The sequence below is a fragment of the Salvelinus namaycush genome, chromosome 16 (assembly GCF_016432855.1).
Source record: "Salvelinus namaycush isolate Seneca chromosome 16, SaNama_1.0, whole genome shotgun sequence".
Taxonomy (NCBI): Eukaryota; Metazoa; Chordata; class Actinopteri; order Salmoniformes; family Salmonidae; genus Salvelinus; species Salvelinus namaycush.
The window spans coordinates 32,964,048-32,980,758 of NC_052322.1; the positions used below are offsets into that span (position 1 = coordinate 32,964,048).

General features: G+C 43.2%; 1 protein-coding gene across 4 annotated transcripts; it reads left to right on the forward strand.

The window, feature by feature from the left end:
• On the forward strand, nt 1-13,494 carry LOC120061329 (YTH domain-containing family protein 1-like). 4 transcript variants are annotated; one of them, XM_039011072.1, is made up of 6 exons: nt 1-379; nt 1,099-1,123; nt 7,295-7,392; nt 8,380-10,017; nt 10,622-10,669; nt 10,809-13,494. In XM_039011072.1, exons 1-6 carry the CDS (start codon nt 353-355, stop codon nt 10,836-10,838), a joined length of 1,866 nt encoding a protein of 621 aa, XP_038867000.1. In that variant the 5' UTR covers nt 1-352; the 3' UTR covers nt 10,839-13,494. The 4 variants fall into 4 exon arrangements, with proteins under 4 accessions (XP_038867000.1, XP_038867001.1, XP_038867002.1 ...); XM_039011073.1 differs by having other exon boundaries at nt 8,380-10,008; XM_039011074.1 differs by having other exon boundaries at nt 7,295-7,374.
• The last annotated feature ends 3,217 nt before the right edge of the window (nt 13,495-16,711 follow it).

The following is a 16,711-nucleotide window of genomic DNA, read 5'->3' on the forward strand; positions in this document are numbered from 1 at the left end:
CAATGGGATAGAACAGCCATTGGGGGAAGTGTTGTACGCTAACTGTGGAGGGATCTCTGGAGTGAAAAAAAGACGTACAAGATTCAACTGTGGACAGAGATTGTACCGGATCCAAAAACAATATTCTGTGGAGATCTAGAAATATTATCCGGACTTATTTAAGCTTGGACATTGAATCCGAGCGGACCGGATAAGATACTTGCACTGTGGGAGTTGATCTGGGGATACAACAGTGGAAAAACACTTTAGCTAGCCTAGCCAGCTAACTGAGCTAGGAACCATCGAAAACCGGAGCCTCGGATACACTGACCTGCTAGGCTCCGTGCGAATCCAGGGACTTGCTTAATGAATTATGTCTGCCACAAGCATTGACCCTCAGGTAACGTTAGGCAGGACGATGCATCTCGCCGGGCAGCAAATATGTTACCTAGCTAATTAACCTTACTTAGCCAGGTAACGTTAGCTACGTTTTAAACTAATTTAATTGTGCCAGGCGGTTTGTTGGCAAGCTAACTAACCGGTTTGTTCAAACGAAGGACGTTTTGCAACCACAAATTTGCATAGTTTTACTGTACGATGTTTGAGGGCAAACAAGTAGCTAACGTTAAGCAAACTATTTGCTAGCGAAGTAATGTTGGCTAGGTAGCTAACATCTTGCTAACCTGCTAGCTAGCCAACTCTTGTTTAGAAACCAGGGGTTAACTAACCTGATAAGCTAATATTTAAATGGGTCATTTGTTAACGTTAGCTAGTTAGTTGTCTAAATGTGCGTAGTTAGTTAGTAAGCTAGTTAACTATCTTGCAACGTTACATCGTTGCTTGATGATCTTGTTAGTCATATTTAGGCTATGCGTTTAGCCAAAAAGCTAGCTGACCAACTCACTGATGGGATTTTCCCATGGTGTTACGTAGCTAGGTAGCCAGAACTTTTAGCTAGCTAACTAATGTTAGTCTGATCATGGTTAGACACTTGTCAGCTAGTTAACTAGCTAGCCAGCGGATAGGCCCAGTTGGCTAGGTAGGTCATGTTTGGTGAAGCTCCCTTTGGCTAACATGCATGTTTTCTTTTATTCCCGGCATGATCCAATGGGGATGCAGAGATCAAAGGGACAAGCATCTAAAGGTAAGAATCGTTGCATTTCACATAGCTAACACGTATCTATCAAACAGGCCTATCTATAACCAAAAGAAAAACAGCCGTATATTTAGCTGCAGTTTTAGGGGGGAAAAAGGTTCTACCTAACTAGAACCTAAAAGGGGTCTTTGGCTGTCCCTGTGGAATAACTTTTTGTAGAATCCCGTTGGGTTAGCCCAATAATGGACTATCAGAGCCTAATGTTATCCTAATAGTTAAGGGATCTTACATGTTATGTTAGGAAAAGCGAATTGGTTCTGACAGCAAAATTCTAATTGTGAATCAATTCTCAATTGCGGTATGGTTCTAGAAACATCAAGCCCTCTACTTTCACTATACATCAAAATAAATTCACAAATGCAAAATATATACTTACTGTATGCCTGCAGCCCACAGTATTTGTAGTGCTGAGCAATTAGTGCTTTGTGAGTTCGGTTTAGATTATTAAAAAATAATCACGGATTTCGGTTTTAATTATTTCTGTAAACAATAAATGCACAAGGCATTAAGTGGGTTGAATGCTATAACACGTAATGTAGAACAATTAATAAAGGACCGTTGATGGTAGTAACTTCCCTTTACTACTTATTTAAGCAATAAGGCCCGAGGAGGTGTGTTATATGGCGAATATACCATGGCTAAGAGCTGTTCTTAGGCATGACGCAGCGTGGTATATTGGCTGGTTACCAAAGTAATTAGAGCAGTAAAAATAAATGTTTTGTCATACCCATGGTATACGATCTGATATACCACGGCTGTCAGCCAATCAGCATTCAGGGCTCGAACCACCCAGTTTATAATAGTTCTTATACTACAGCATTGTTGAAGACTCGTTTCTGATTTGCTAAAAAGGGCATTCTAGAATGGACATTAAAATTAGATAATGGGACAGTTGGAAAATATATTGGGACAGTTGGAAAAGATATGGTAGTGACTTCCCGTTACTGCTTATCACTTATTACAAACTGGGGGGGGTTTGAACCCTGAATGCTGATTGGCTGACAGTCGTGGTATATCAGACCATATACCACAGGTATGACAACATTTTTACTTCTCTAATTACGTTGGCAACAGCAATAAGGCACCTCTGGGTTTGTGATATATGGCCAATATACCACGGCTAAGGGCTGTGTCCAGGCACTCCACATTGTATCGTGAACGGCCCTTAGCCGTGGTATATTGGCCATATACCATGCCCCCTGGATACTTGTTTCTAATTGGCTAGAAGGGCATTCTAAAATGGACATGAAACCAGATAATGGGACAGTTGAAAAAGATGTTGGGATACCTTGCAATCATGACATAATATGTGCGTGGCGCAGCGGTCTACTGCGCACTGCATTTCAGTGCTAGAGGTGTCACTACATACCCTGGCTCGATCCCAGGCTGTACCACAACCGGCTGTGATCGGGAGTCCCATAGGGCGGTGAATAGGCCCAGTGCCGTCCAGGTTAGGAGAGGGTTTGGACTGGGTAGGCTGTCATTGTAAAATAAGAATTTGTTCTTAACTGGCTTGCCTAATTAAATAAAGGTTCAATAAAAACATGCAGACCTTACTTGCTGCAAAGTTACAGAAGGCTAAACCAAAAACTACACAACTGAAATTGGATACATTGTAAACACAGGTCCAACAAGGAAAACTTAGCTAGCTAGCATTGATTTGTTTGTGCAGACATATTTTTTGGAGCATCTGTTGACCTAGCACGGTGAGTGGTGAACATTAATTTCTCTGGTGCCTACTGTAGCCGTCATGACACACGTGGCGCTATGCTGTCAAATCCTCTCACGTTTCTAGTTTGAGCAGTTGTTTTCAGCAACATTTTAATACAGTTGTCATATTGGCAGGTTTGCTAACAACAAACTATTTAGCTAGCTTCTAGCCTAGTATTTGATATGCAATGCGGTCTCCTCGTAATGAACAGTTTCAAGTGTCCTGATGAGAAGGCAAACTTTTCTTGCTATGACAGGCAACATTGGGCATTATCAGCTCATTGTTATGGATTTATCCTACTGAATATCAATAGAAAACAGCTACTTTGCAGTTATTCTGTCTGCAGAGGTCGTGACTGTTAGCCATAGCTAGCTGTCTAGCAAGCAATGGATAACAACGTCGCCACAAGCATGGTAACGGAACATAAAGAACTGTAAGGACGCGCTCTTTGAAAGGAGGGAATAGTATAACGACCCTGGGTTTATAAGTGCGGAAATCGACTCTGCTGTTCGAGCATGCTTTTCGATACACAGTCGATAGCGCGCCGGACCTCGGGCTAGAAGGTCGAGGGTTCGAGACCTGCTCCCTGCCTGTTTCATTACAGAACGAACGACTGGGTCGCATCCATGAATATCAAACTAATCAAACTAATGACTGTGTCGCGCTAGCAACCAAAATATGAGAGGATGAATTTGCTTATATAAATGAAAACATCAACAAAATGTTTTTCTTTCTACCGGTAAATGTGTGCTTAGTATTGTTTTCTTTGGCAACTGTGGTATAAATGGGATAAACAGCTTAAACAAACGCAATGGAATCAACTTTGCTGTTATTCTGGCTGCAGCAGTCACTATCATCCAGAAGGCGAGGTCAGTACAGGTACATCAACGCTGGTACTACGAGACTCGCCAAGCCATCAGTAGCTGGTCTCTACCCAGTACCCTGCCCTGAACTTTGTCAATGTCACTGGCCGGCTACCATCTGGTTACTCAACCCTGCACCCTAGAGGCTGCTATGTACATAAACATGGAACACTGGTCACTTTTATAATGTTTATGTACTGTTTTACCCACTTCATATGAATATACTGTATTCTAGTGAAGGCTATCCTATTCAACTATTGCTGTACAAATACAATTCTATCTTAAGTATTCTTCAGATATACTACATATTCTATCCATATAATGTCTATACCTCCCATCATAGATATATCACACACACACATACTACCACCGTTCAAAAGTTTGGGGTCACTTAGAAATGTCCTTGTTTTTGAAAGAAAAGTACATGGACAAAAACATTTAAATTAACATCAAATTGATCAGAAATACAGTTTAAACATGGTTAATGTTGTAAATGACTATTGTAGCTGGAAACGGCAGATTTAAAAAAAAAAAATGGAATGTCTACGTAGGCGTACAGAGGCCCATTATCAGAAACCACTCCTGTGTTTCAATGGCATGTTGTTAGCTAATCCAAGTTTATCATTTTAAAAGGCTAATTGATCATTAGAAAACCCTTTTGCAATTATGTTAGCACAGCTGAAAACTGTTCTGATTTAAAGATGCAATAAAACTGTCCTTTAGACTAGTTGAATGTCTGGAGCGTCAGTATTTGTGGATTTAAATACAGGCTCAAAATGGCCAGAAACAAAGAACTTTCTCCTGAAACTCGTCAGTCTATTCTTGTTCTGAGAAATAAAGGCTATTTCATGCGAGAAATTGCGAAGAAACTGAAGATCTCGTACAACGCTGTGTACTACGCCCTTCATAGAACAGCACAAACTGTCTCTAACCAGAATAGAAAGAGTGGGAGGCCCCGGTGCACAAAAGAGCAAGAGGACAAGTACATTAGTGTCTAGTTTGAGAAACGGATGCCTCAAGTCCTCAACTGGCAGCTTCACTAAATAGTACCCGCAAAACACCAGTCTCAACGTCAACAGTAAAGAGGCGACTCCGGGATGCTGGCCTTCTAGGCAGAGTTTCTCTGTATTGTCTTCTTTTGCCCATCTTAATCTTTTCTTTCGGCCAGTCTGAGATATGGCTTTTTCTTTGCATCTCTGCCAAGAAGGCCAGCATCCCGGAGTCGCCTCTCCACTGTTGACGTTGAGACTGGTGTTTTGCAGGTACTATTTTTTATATATATATTTTATTTTTACCCCCCTTTTTCTCCCCAATTTCATGATATCCAATTGTTAGTAGTTACTATCTTGTCTCATCGCTACAACTCCCGTACGGGCTCGGGAGAGACGAAGGTCGAAAGCCATGCGTCCTCCGAAACACAACCCAACCAAGCCGCACTGCTTCTTAACACAGCGCGCATCCAACCCGGAAGCCAGCCGCACCAATGTGTCGGAGGAAACACCGTGCACCTGGCGACCTTGGTTAGCGCACACTGCGCCCGGCCCGCCACAGGAGTCGCTGGTGCGCGATGAGACAAGGATATCCCTACCGGCCAAACCCTCCCTAACCCGGACGACGCTAGGCCAATTGTGCGTCGCCCCACGGACCTCCCTGTCGCGGCCGGCTGCGACAGAGCCTGGGCGCGAACCCAGAGTCTCTGGTGGCACAGCTAGCACCCGGGAGGCCTGCAGGTACTATTTAATGAAGCTGCCAGTTGACAATGTCTACACTGTATTTGATGTTATTTTAATGGACAAAAAAACAAGTACTTTTCTAAGTGACCCCCAAAAAAATTGTGTGTATGTTATTTATTATATATATATATTTCACACACACACTCCGGAGTCGACATTGCTCGTCCTAATATTTCGTCTTCTGTTTATGCACAGGTGTTCGGAGAGGAACACCTGTAATAGCTAATTAGAACAGGTAGTCGACTGTCTTCCATCTGTTTTCTGTAACCAAGCAGTGTAACATGGAGATATGGCCGTGTAGGAACCCTAACCCTATAAATGTGTGTAGTAATTTACCTTTTTTTTCTTTCTCGCTAATGAAAGATGCGTTCCTTATGTTTCCAAAAACCGGACCACAAGCAATGCGTGGCTCTTAACAAAAGCCTCTCACCTTTTAGCCAGGCACATTTCTATGGCAACGAGTCCTTCAGATCTAACTTGCTCCGGAGCAGGCTAACTCACGGCTATCTCCACCTAGCCTAAATTAAATGACTGAGCCACGAGTTCAGGATCAATAAAATCAGATTCTCCATCTTGCAAAGGACAACTGATTTTAAATATTTTAATGATAAAAAAATTGTTGGTATTTTAACATTATCACATTACACATTTAGTAATGACAGAATGCATTTGTGACTTCATGCACAGTAACACTTTTGTATGACTTAAAACAATTATTTCATCGATACGAGTGGGGGGAAAAGGTGCATGTGGTTGTGCATTGATAAGCACACCGAAGTCAGCATTAACGATATGTTATAAAATATAAAAGCCTGATTTTGATGTTTCAGCATTGTCTCAATGAAGAGTTTGGTGTTCAACTAGGTATGTGTGACATGCACGCGCAGTTACAGGCCTGCTAGAGTTAGCAGCAGGCGGACGAGCAACATCCACTCTCATAGTACGGGTGAAGCCTGAGCTGGAATGTGAAGCTAACTGAAGCTGGTTAGCTTTAGAAAACCCTGAGTAGATCTAGCTTGCTTTGTAGGATAGCCCTCAGGAACCCACAAGGACAGCCCACGAACCTTTTTGAACTTTTTTTTTTCTTAGAGTAGCTAGCTACTTGGGGTACTTTTTTGATCCTCACGGGACACCTATCTGATCTAGATAGTGTAGGCCTAGCTGAAGAGAGTATCTAGCCTGGTACCTTTTGCATGTCAGTTATCTAAACAAACAATAGTCAACAGCCTATTCTACATTTGTTTGGCATTGATTAATGGTGGAAGTTGTTGTGCACAATTCCAGCTGATTTATTAGCTAACATTTTGCCATACTTTCTGGATGACTTGACTTTGACATACAAACTTAGACTGCACACCAGATATTATTCCGAATATATATATATATTTATGCAAACCAGCCTCAAATTCTCTTCACACGCACACTTTGGTGACTCGCTGATTATTCACTGCTGGTAGGCTGTGACGTTGATTGGTGTTGTGACTAGCCTTTAATTGTGTGTTAGACATTGAGGAAGGCAGGCAGTGACACACAGCACAGGCCTTGACTCATACTGACACTGCTGGAGGGGTGTAGGTCACTGCCTGATTACCTTCCAGGATACGACGGGTCTCCTAGCAAGTGCCAGGTGGCTGTCAGTCATATCACGATGATGCACGCAGGTTATTTGTGGAGGATGACACCACACGCGCATGCTGAGTGTCAGTGTTAAGGCTGCCTTGCCTACTAAGCACACTTCCAAATGCCCTTCACTGAACTGACAGTGCATTGCCACTCACCTGTTATTGTTGAGAAAGAAATCATTCCTGATTTCTTTTTGCCAAAAATCCTAACTCCTGTGTTGTCGTTTCAGTGCAAAATGGTTCGCTGCATCAGAAGGAGACTGTCCACGACAATGACTTTGAGCCGTACCTCACTGGCCAATCAACCCAGGTGCGTGACTGGCCGCAGGTGATAATGCTGACCAGTCTTTCATGGGATAATGTTGACATTTTTTGTGAATTTACATGACAGGGGGGTGGCAGTTTTTGTGTTGAAGCTTTAGTTGGAAGAGTTAGTCTCCATTTGTATCAAAGTGATTGTAAGTGATGGGTTATTAAAGCTCTTTATATCAACGTTTCAGATTTCCCCAACATAGGCTAGGTCCCTCAAATTCAAATCTGGGACTCAAAGCCAGTTCCACTGCTTTTTTCCCATTGTTCCCTCTAATCAGGGACTGATTCAGTCCTGGGACACCAGGTGGGTGCAATTATTATCAGGTAGAACAGAAAACCAGCTGTACTCAGGACCTCGTAGGGTAAGATTTGAATATGCCTGGGCTAGGCCTACATTTTACAGTTGGTTTTCAGTGGAGCAAAATTCTAGGTGGATGTTTCCAGTAGAAGAAAGTTCAGGGTCAGGTATTGCATATTAAGATTGAAGTGTCTTGAATGCCTTAGAAAGATGGAATTTCTCTATGCTGAAATGATGCTGACATTATTTCCTCACATGAATCCATATGGAATGTAATTGTCACCTAGCTTTTCACTTAGTAGAGAGCAAGACAGTTGATATGCAGAAGATGATAGCGTTTTACTTTTTTATTTTTATTTGCTAAATGTGGCCTTCTGACTTGTACCCTCTATTCTCTATTAGTTTTTCATTTAAAATGGATGCCAGAAAGATCTCATGACCTTGTCTGTTGAAGGGCGATTGATTGTTTCCAGTGAGGGCCTCATTTTGCTCCTCTCACAGAACAAATCTGCCTTTGCAAAATTACATTTTTGGTATTACTTTCTCATCATTGCCATTCTTTTAACCCCACAGTTTTGGCCTTGTGGGTCCATATTCTTTCCATTTACTAGCTGAGTGTTTTGTGATTAACTGTTTATTAGTGCTGCATAATGTGAAGCAAACACCAAAAGACAATAGATTATTGTAATTGTTCTACCTCCACAGAACAGCAGCTACCAGTCCATGACCGACCCCTACCTGTCCAGCTACTACGCCCCCTCCATCGGCTTCCCCTACCCCCTCAGTGAGGCCCCCTGGTCCACCGGTGGAGACCCCCCAATCCCTTACCTCACACCCTACGGACCCTTGAACAATGGAGACCACCACTTCATGCCCGACACCGTGTTTGGCCAGCCTGGAGGGCTTGGCAGCAGCATCTACCCTCACCGCTTTAACTTTTTCCCTGAGAACCCGGCCTTCTCCGCCTGGGGCACCAGTGGCTCCCAGGGCCAGCAGACTCAGAGCTCAGCCTACGGTGGCAGCTATAGCTACCCTCCCAGCTCCCTGGGTGGCACACTGGTGCCTGAAGGCCAGACAGGTTTCCACAACGACACCCTCAACAAGGCCCCTGGCATGAACAGCCTGGAGCAGGGCATGGTGGGCCTGAAGATTGGTGGTGACCTCACAGGCCAGGGGTCTGGGGTCAAGGCTGTGGGCTCTGTGATTGGCGGACCGCCGGTGGTGGCACAGGGGAACGGGGGTACGTCCATCGGTATGCCCCCGCCCAAGCCCGCCTCCTGGGCGGCCATCGCTAGTAAGCCGGCCAAACCCCAGCAGCTGAAGACCAAGGTGAAACCAGGCATGCCCAGCCCTGGGGGAACCCTGCCCCCTCCGCCCATCAAACACAACATGGACATTGGCACTTGGGACAACAAGGGGCCTGTGAATAAAGTGGCCCAAGCCCCCATGCAGCAGCAGCAGCAGGCTATGAGCATGCCCCATGGCCACCCCATGCAGCCCCAGACCCCCATGCAGCAGAACCCCATGCAGCCCCCTCCCCAGTCCCTGCTGCAGCAGCAAATGCAGCCCATGGCCTTGCACCACCAGCCCCCTCCTCAACCCTACCAACACCAGACCCAACCCCCACCTCCCCAGACCCGCTGGGTCGCCCCGCGCAACCGTAACCTTGGATACGGGCAAGGAGGGGCCGGCATGGACGGTAGCAGTATGCTTGGCATAGTCAGCGGGGGTAATGACGGTCCCCCTGGTTCCGCCGGTATGGTCCCTGGTGGAGTGGAGAACCACCCGGTGTTGGAGAAGCTGCGTGCCGCCCACAGCTACAACCCCAGGGTGTTTGAGTGGAACCTGAAGAACGGTCGTGTGTTCATCATCAAGAGCTACTCTGAGGACGACATCCACCGCTCCATCAAGTACTCCATCTGGTGCAGCACCGAGCACGGCAACAAGCGCCTGGACGGGGCCTTCCGCAGCCTCAACGGCAAAGGACCCGTTTACCTGCTGTTCAGCGTCAACGGCAGCGGCCACTTCTGCGGCGTGGCCGAGATGCGCTCGTCTGTGGACTACGGCACCAGTGCCGGCGTGTGGGCGCAGGACAAGTGGAAGGGCAAGTTTGACGTGGACTGGCTGTTTGTTAAGGACGTGCCCAACAGCCAGCTGCGCCACATCCGCTTGGAGAACAACGACAACAAGCCGGTGACCAACTCCCGGGACACTCAGGAGGTCCCTCTGGAGAAGGCCAAGCAGGTGATGAAGATCATCGTGGGCTTCAAGCACACCACCTCCATCTTCGACGACTTCTCCCACTATGAGAAGAGGCAGGAGGAAGAGGAGGAGGTACGCAAGGTGTGTTAGATACACTGGTCTTGTTAAATCCTGTCCATCCACTCCTAGTCTGTATGGATGCTTAAGAACCTGCCTCCCAGAAGTGTTTGTTGTTTGAAATACAATCCTTTGTTGTTGGTAAACATTTTATTGACATTAGTTATCATCTTGGTGAATATGAAGATGGAATGTCATCAGTACATAGAACAGGGATCTCAACCCTGTTCCTGGAGTGCTACCGTCCTGTAGCTTTTCACTCCAAACCCAGTTGTAACTAACCTGATTTTAAGTTTATCAACCAGCTTAATTGTTAGCATCAGGTGCTCTAGATTAGGGTTGGAGGGAAAACCTACAGGACGGTAGCTCTCTAGGAACAGGTTTGGAGAGCCCTGATATAGAGCCTATCATTTCATAGCCCTCTTCAATAGATGTTCATAAGAGGTTGCTCTCTCTAGGTGTGTGTGTGTGTGTGTGTGTGTGTGTGTGTGTGTGGTGTGTGTGTGGTGTGTGTGTGGTGTGTGTGGTGTGTGTGTGTGTGTGTGTGTGTGTGTGTGTGTGTGTGTGTGTGCGCGTGTGTGTGCGTGCTTAACTGACTTCTCTTCTCTCCCTCTACTCCTGCTGTCAGACGTTTGAGCCGCCTGCACCCATCCAGAACCGGTCTCGGCTGGAACAGGTACATGTCCAGTTTTTGTGTCTCAACTGGAATCTGACATTACTGTTATGATGACGAGAGTTGGAAGGAACATTTTGGTCACTGATGTTTCGATTGTGTTTTTCAATGTTATTCATGTCCTTCTCTTGTCTCCCCACAGGAGCGCCAAAACAGGAGTAAACAGCAGTAGAAAACATTTATCCTTGGCTTGATCAACAGTTACACTAGGACATTCGATTTAAGAGACAGAAGAATTCCGAAATTATATTTAAAAAAAAAAAATAAGTATTCTTTTTTTTCTATTTAATCCTGGTGAATTTCTGCCACCACCGTGGAGACTTGCGCTTTCCGGCCCCAGGTACCACCCATCACCTCTTGTGCAGGGATAACAAGCTGAGTTCATGTATTACCTAGCCACCACCATCACATTGTTTTAGTTCTGATTGACTTCGTTTTTTTACGTTCTCTCCATGTACTCTTTCTCGTCAGACTGGATTTGTTTTTGACCTCTCCTGGCCCCTCCCTTCTTACTCTTCCTCAAATTGAATCAGGGTTTGACAGCACCAAGGAGAAGAGAGAATATCTGCCACTTTATATTTCTGTACAATCAGGAACTGCCGTGTCCTGCCCCTGTTTGTCCATTGGGGGGCGGTGTTGCCATCCTTCAGAGGTTTAACTGTGCCAACAGGGTTGGAGGATCCCAAAGGCAAAAAATGTTCGGACTTAGAACTGTGTGTGATAATGAGACTTCAGCGGTTTATCTATTTTTCATTCAAGATCAACAAAGTCTATATTTTCTGGTTTTACTACTGACAGTTTTCAGCTCAGAAAGAGGATTTTTCTGGAGCCTTAATATTTCGTTTTCTAGTTATTGATGACTTGTCAAAAGAGTCTAACTGACAGGGCTGGAGAAATCAGGGATAGTCTGAAGTCAGACTCGGGACATTTCAAAGGAGGAAGTGTGCAAAGGCCTCTGGGAAGGAAGTAACTGATGGGTGTCCTCCACGACGATGGAGCTCTGACCATCTGAATTGAAAATTATACTATTTTACATCCCTAACACCCCTCCACTTTGTTTTGATAAATGACATTTGTCTTGAAGAAGTTGTGTCATTATCAGGAGATTATGTTCACGTACTCAAGCCAGTCTGAGAGAAATGTAGCATTCACCATTTTAAATGAATTATTTTATAGTTAGAATGATGTGCTGTAACTGCTACATATGAATGAATTGTTTCTCTATTTGGAAAAATCACTTGGGTTAATTATCCGTTCATCATAATTCTGTCTTAATCTGTTGTTTTGTTTGACTTTCTTCTCAAAATGTGGTTTTGCTGTAAATCTCATGTCCTTGGTAATGCTAAGATTTAACTTAGGAGCCTGTAGTCATGGAGATGACCTGAAATGAGTAACTGATTTACTATCAAGAGTAAGAAAACAAATAAGAACTAAATATGGTTTCTTGTGTTTTTTGTTGGTCAAAGTCATTGAAAATAAGTCAGTGGTATCAGGAAGTATCTATCCATCAAGATTAATTGGTGGCTGAACATTGAATGATAAACAATTATCCCTCTAATTAATAGCCCACAATGTGCAATCATGCAGGCTGCAATCACAGTCTGGTAACCTTGATTACATTGTGGTTAAACACTATATAACCCTTTTGAGTAATGGTTGGCACAACGATTTCTTTCTAGTACAGTTCCTTTACTGACAGTACAGCAGTATTTCCTTTGTTCTCTTACTGATCTCAGACATGCTGGATTCCCATTCTGCACAGAGAGACGGGGTAGAAACTGTTCTGAGTGACATTCAGTCCACTCTCTTGTGTTGTAGGTTTATTCTGACTTGAGCATTAAACCCAGAATTCTGTGACATCACAGTGTGTGTGTGAGCAAGAGAGAGACATGGATGTGAATGCTGTCCCTCACTGTTACTGTACATCAGTGGAGGAGCTATAGGACGACGGGCTCATTGTAATGGCTGGAATTAAATAACTGGAACGGAATCAAACGTGGTTTCAATATGTTTGATATCGTTCTATTGATTCCATTCCAGCCATTACAATGAGCCAGTCCTCCTATAGCTCCTTCCACCAGCCTCCACTGTTGTACATGAGTGTGAACCTGCATCTCTTGTGTTCATGAAGTTGTAACAGCGTTGTTTCTTGCCGTGTGCGTGGATCAGTTCCAGACTTGCTGGATGTTTGTGTATCACCACAGCCCAGTCTCAGATGTTGGTTTTGTCTGTACTCTGTTGCGTAGCTGCTCTTTTCCCTGGCCGGTGTAGTGTAGCCCCTGTATGTCTGGAGACATGACCTTTGACTTCATACTGGGGACATCTGGGTGCATCTCAATAGTCTAAAGTGGCTTCCTTCCTCTCCATCTGCAGTAATGTGAAAACAGGGTTAAAGCCATATGGGGTGGATGATTTCTATGGTGTTTTCTTCCACAAGTTGTTTTTCACACCAGTATAGATGAAGGAAAGGAGACAAGTGAAGGAAGCCACTTTAGATTATAGACATTGCTGTTGTCTTTCTTTCGGTCAAGAAGCATGAAATGGATGTGATGCCTATAGTTCAGGATTTACATGCACGTGTCGAGTTGTTTGCTGCAATAGAGGGCCATGTGTATGGTTCTAAAATAAAGGATATGTCTACTACACTAAAGGAATAATGACATGAAATAAATAAAAAATTAATACAATGAATTATTGTATAGACAAGTAAACCACTTTAGCTATATCAGTGGGATCAACCTGTAAGGTTTTGAAAGCTCTATCTTGGTTTATTATATTTTTTCCTTTAGAAAAAATCAAGCCTTAATAAACTGTATATTTAGCAACAATCACTTTGTCTTCATCTCGTCATTACTGTTGATCATTCTGAAAACACTACTTCTGTTAACTTGACAGTGATTCTGTTTTTCCTTCCATGTTCCAGAAAGGTCTTCAGGGGACGGTTTTTCAAAAGTTATCTGATTACCCCTATCGGATAGGATTAAATGTTAGAATTTAGTTTTTCAAAACTTAAAAATGGGATTCTGATCCGCAGGATAGGGATAAGGATGAGGTAATCCAATCTGACCTTTAATCAGGGAATGTAGGTCATTTTGCGTTTTTCAAAACTCGAAGGTAGTGATTAGGATAGTTTTCATCCCAAAAATCTGGATTATCTTGATCCCACTAGAAAGTTGGATTCAGATTGGATTTAGAAAGGTGAAAGGCACTACAACCAAGAAATGTCAATGTAACTAAAGTGAGGAGGTTTAAAAAATGTTCCTACATCTGAAAACCAAAGGTTCATTACATTAAATTGACTACAGTACAGGTATGTGGTAAATTATATTGACAAGTGTCAAATAAATGTATCTAATTATAAGTGATATGCAGGCTCATATTTTTAATCAAGGTACCTTTATTCATGTGCACTGAACAAAAATACTGTATAAATGCAACATGCAAAAATGTTTTAGATTTGACTGAGTTACAGTTCATATAAGGAAATCAGTCAATTGAAATGAATTCATTAGGCCCTAATCTATAGATCTCACATGACTGGGCATGGGTGCAGCTGTGGGTGGGCCTTGGAGTGCATAGGCACACGCACTTGGCAGCCAGGCCCAGCCAATCAGAATGAGTTTTTCTCCACAAATGGGATTTATTACAGACAGAAATACTCCCCAGCCTCCCACCCACCCTCAGACCATTCTGCAGGTGAAGAAGCCGGATGTGGAGGTCCCCAGCACAAGGCGCACCTGTGTAATGATCATGCTGTTTAATCATCTTCTTGATATGCCACACCTGTCAGGTGGATGGAAAATCTTGGCAAAGGAGAAATGCTCACTAACAGGGATGTAAACAAATGTGTGCACAAAATGTGAGAGATATAAGCTTTTTGTGCATATGGAACATTTCTGAGATTTTTTTATTTCAGCTCATGAAACACTTTACATGTTGTGTTTATATTTTTGTTCAGTGTAGTTTACTCCTTTCTGTTTCCCCATGACAGTGTAGAAGTAGTACCACAACCTGTCCAATAGATGGTAAGGTGGAGGCCTGTTCAAAGCACTGAAAATCTGTGATGTGATATTGCGGTAGCTGGATCAGAATGATCCTATTATTTTCTGAAAAAACAGCTCAAAAACAGACAGATTGATATAATCCCGATAGAAAAAAAGAGGATTATAGAATCCGTCTCATTCTGATCTCCCCCCTCCCCCCCCTTTGAAACCTGACCCACACACACACACACATGTAACTGCCAAAATAATGGAAACACTTGAGTGGGATACAAACACTTGAGAGGGATACAAAGTATATTGAAAGCAGGTGCTTCCACACGGCTGTGGTTCCTGAGATAATGAATCAATTAACATTCCATCATGGTTAGGGTCATGTATAAAAATGGTCGGCAGGCCATTATTTTGGCTACCATGGCTAAGCCCCATAGGATGGATGACAATGCCCCCATCCACAGGGCACAAGTGGTCACTGAATGGTTTGATGAGCATGAAAATGATGTAAACCATATGCCATGGCCGTCTCAGTCACCAGATCTCCACCCAATTTTAACACTTAGGCCCATGGGAGATTCTAGAGCCAAGCCTAAAACAGTGTTTCCCACCACCATCAACAAAACACCAAATTATGGAATTTCTCTTTGTAGAATGGTGTCGCATCCCTCCAATAGAGTTACAGACATTTGTAGAATCTATGTCAAGGTGCATTGAAGCTATTCTGGCTCGTGGTGGCCCAACGCCCTATTAAGACTGTTTATGTTGGTGTTTCCTTTATTTTGGAAGTTACCTGTATGTCGTATTGAATTGAAATCAGCTGGGTGATGATTTTGTCTGGGGATTATAATGTCTTGTTGGACAACTATGCCATAGTCTAGGTCTATGTCTACGTTATAAAATGCCGATATAGAAGCATATGAAGACAATTTGACTAGACTAGAGTGAGAAAAGGTGCAGAGCACGTGATGGTAACTCCCTTGTCCCGGACAGTAGCTATTATTAGACTATAGGCTAATCGGCCTACATTTCCACAGATGACGAATTCGCTATTTTGAATATATCAGTAGACCCACAAGATAAGTAAAATAAAAATGTCAAATATATTGAAAGTTAAAAGTATCTTCAACTGCGAAATTTAAATGTATATAGGTTTATTTGGTTGCTAATAGACTGGCCTACATGCGTACGTGAAGGAATTTAAAACAAGGCTTCTCCTGCTTTCTAGAACAGGAACACAGGCATGGACCGAGATTCAGCCCAGAACAGAGTCAATGGAGAGGAGTCGTCGATGGCTTATGATGCCTGGGCAGCGCAGGGACTAAGTCGGTCTAAGTAAGTCTCCTAGCTGCCATAAGGTATAATATATAGGCCGAACTGAACTACCAAAACTGAATACATTTTTATAAGCTCTTTGAGGATGTTAGGCCTAAAGGTAGGCTAGGTCTATTGTCAACGTTATAGTTCCTAATTCATCCATGCAACCTGACGGGAGCTCTCCGTGGTCCTGAATAGGCTACACTACTGAGGAACTAATAGGCAGAGTCCATCTCAATTTGTTACAAGCATCCCTACTACGGGATCTATCTGGAGGTTGCTTTTTTTAACAGATATGCCTAATGTCTTGTGTTCCTCGAATCGTTGGCACATATAACCTTTATACCGGTAGGCCTATTTCACATAAACATTTCTCTGAAACCTTTCCCCTTTCCCAAAATCACCGACAATGAAATAATACATGCACTCTCAGCATTTATTTATTGGTTATATTGTACACAACATTCCAAGTGTATGCTACCCAGGCCAAGCATTGACAATAGTTTCAAAAACGTGACATTGTTAAACATTTTCTGACATTTTTATCAGAATTGATTTCCTTAACAACCACTTACCTGAGAGATCTAAACAATACTCTTTTAATAATTCAGAAACCTTCAAATTATATGTATCCTCTGATTTATCGGCTCCATCAAACATGATTAGGCTATATATGATATTCAGTCTAAAAAGGTACTTTTTGGGGGAATGGGAGGCCTGCTGCAAATTTATA